This window comes from Megalops cyprinoides, chromosome 4 (assembly GCF_013368585.1).
Source record: "Megalops cyprinoides isolate fMegCyp1 chromosome 4, fMegCyp1.pri, whole genome shotgun sequence".
Taxonomy (NCBI): domain Eukaryota; kingdom Metazoa; phylum Chordata; class Actinopteri; order Elopiformes; family Megalopidae; genus Megalops; species Megalops cyprinoides.
The window spans coordinates 40470001-40472500 of record NC_050586.1 but is presented as its reverse complement, the minus strand read 5'-3'; the positions used below and the strand labels follow the sequence as shown (position 1 = coordinate 40472500).

Below are 2500 nucleotides of genomic sequence, written 5' to 3'. Positions count from 1 at the left end.
AAATACTAAAGAGCAGTAAAGGCAGGAATGAGTCATAAATTCAGCTCAGCAGGGCTATTCGGATGACCTGTTTTGTGGTGGGCTGTCTGTGCGATTGGTGTGCTGTGGGGAGCTTCTTGCTTCTTCGGTGGTGCTTACAATGACCTTGTTTTTCTGCCAGTCCCTGTTGAACTCCTATTGTTTCTCCCTGTGTTCGGGGTCACTCGCCTCTGTTGCTTCCTGGCCTTCAGCACTTTTTTTTTTTTCTCCTCTCCTCCTTTTTGTTTTTTTATTTCCTGTGTGTTTGCTCTGTGGTCTCTCAGATTGAAATGGCGATTGAGACACTCCAAAAGTCTGAAGGCTTATCCACTCAACGGAGTTCGCTGCTCAACAGCCATGTAAGTTGGTGTAATGAAGCGCTGGTCTGCCCCACGCTCCTCTGTGCTCCCCTGCTTTTCTAGCGACTGCCTTCTCTCCCTCTGTCTCCCCATCTCTCTCTCTCTGACTTGCCCTCCCTCATCTTTCTTCCTCTGTCTCTTTCATGTTTTTTCTGTTGCACTCGCCCCTCTTCCTCTGTCTCTGTCTTACACCCTTCTCTCTCTCTCTCTCTCTCTCTCTCTCTCTATCTATTGCTCTCTCTCCCTTCCTGTCTCTTCCCTCTCCCCATCTCTTTCTCTCCCTGTGTCTCCCCTGTTTCTCCCCCCTTCACCCCTCTATCTCTCTCTTACTTGCTTTCTCTCTGTCTCTTCCCCTGTCTCCCTCCCTCTCTCCCTTCTTCCCCCATCTGTCTCTCCTCTCTCTCTCTCTCTCTGTCTCTCTCTCTCTATCTGTTTCTCCAGCTCTCTCTCCTCCTCTGGTGGATGGGATGCCTCAGTTCCTCAAGTCTGTTTTTCGTTTGTTGTTTGATTGGTTTCTTTGCTGTGCTCCGCTCTGTCTGCTCTCGCTTTTCATTGAAGAGACACTGTAACCCCTCTTGACCTGAATTTTTGCCGGTTATTTTAATGAAAAATCAATGGAGAGAAAATTGAAATTTTAATCAGTGCCATTTAGAATTGAAGCACATGGTACTGTTGCAGTTATTAAGTTTTGCCCTTTTCACTGGACATGCAGCTTTCCACATTGCCTTTGAAATTACCAAGTAATGAAAGCTATAAGATAAGTCCTCTAATTTACTTTGGGTAAATTTTCATTTTTTGAGAACAATGCCTAGATTTTCCTGCACAAAGACAGACCTTTTCATGCTGGCAGTGGCTTTTGGAATTAAATCTGAAGACATTAAAATTTTCTAGTCGATGATGTCTTTCTGGGTAATGACAGAAGAGCTATGAAAAGCCACAGTAAGAGCATTTTCTCAAAGACTGGGAAAATCGCATGGGCATGATGTGAACTTTTTCGTCTCAGACAAACAGGGGTTACTCCAGGTGACAGAAACACCGGTAGGGCTGAGGAAGGGTGGGGGTGGTCCAGAGAGGGAAGGGATGGGGAGCGTGCTCGCTCGCTCCATACATCTTTTGTCTCTCCGAGTGCAGCTTAGCATAGTCTGTGAGGAGCTGAGGCTTCCTGAACTCACTGAAGTTTGAAAGTTGACATGAAATGATTTTCAAGCCATTTACAAAGTTGAAAACACTCACTTCTCGTAGGCACTTATTATAATATGTCATTTGTGTAATATTATATGTAATGTAATGTGTGCATATAAGTGTATTCATATATATATATATGTATATACATACAGTATGTATGTGTATATATGCACGTGAATGTATGTATGTTAATTTTAGATCCCACTCTGAGTTCATTTCGAATGGGCTTTGAGTCGGACACCGTGTATTCTGCCTTACTTGAACTGTGTCCTTTGCCCCGGTGTGATGGATTGTGGGTAACTGACGCGAGCGTGTCTCCGGCCCCTCCCTCCCCCCACAGCTGCAGTGGCTGCTGGATAACTACGAGACGGCGGAGGGCGTGAGCCTGCCGCGCTCCACGCTGTACAGCCACTACCTGCGGCACTGCCAGGAGCAGCGGCTGGACCCGGTCAACGCCGCCTCCTTCGGCAAGCTCATCCGCTCCATTTTCATGGGGCTGCGTACGCGCCGCCTCGGCACGCGGTGAGCCCCTCCTCCTCTCCCCCGCTCTCCTCTCCTCTCCTCTCTCCTCTCTGCTCTCACCGCCCCTCTTTCTGCTCTCTGCTGTGGGCTCTGTGGAGGTGTTGTGGCTGCTACCCGGCCTCTCGTGCGTGTGCGTTTCTGTCTCACTCAATTGTTAATTTCAGTTTTCAGCGCCCTTTCGGCAAGACGTTGACATTCACACGCACACACACACGTATATATCTGTCATACCAAAAAAACATTGAAATTGAAGTTAAAAGTTGAGTGATTATATATATTCCTTTTTCCTCCGTTCACATATACATGGATATGTAACCACAATAAAAATGCTTTTTACAAATAAGAAACTCAACACAAAAGCAATAAAATAAATATGTTAATTAAATGAAGACAGATGAATACAGTTTTCTAAAAAA

General features: G+C 46.0%; 1 protein-coding gene across 1 annotated transcript in view; it reads left to right on the top strand.

Moving 5' to 3' along the window:
- The window catches only part of rfx3 (regulatory factor X, 3 (influences HLA class II expression)), a 29886-nt gene that overhangs the window by 13109 nt on the left and 14277 nt on the right, over positions 1-2500 (top strand). The window contains exons 5-6 of the mRNA XM_036527869.1: positions 303-377; positions 1903-2084. Coding sequence (XP_036383762.1) covers positions 303-377; positions 1903-2084 — 257 coding nt within the window. The remainder of the gene's footprint in view (positions 1-302; positions 378-1902; positions 2085-2500) is intronic.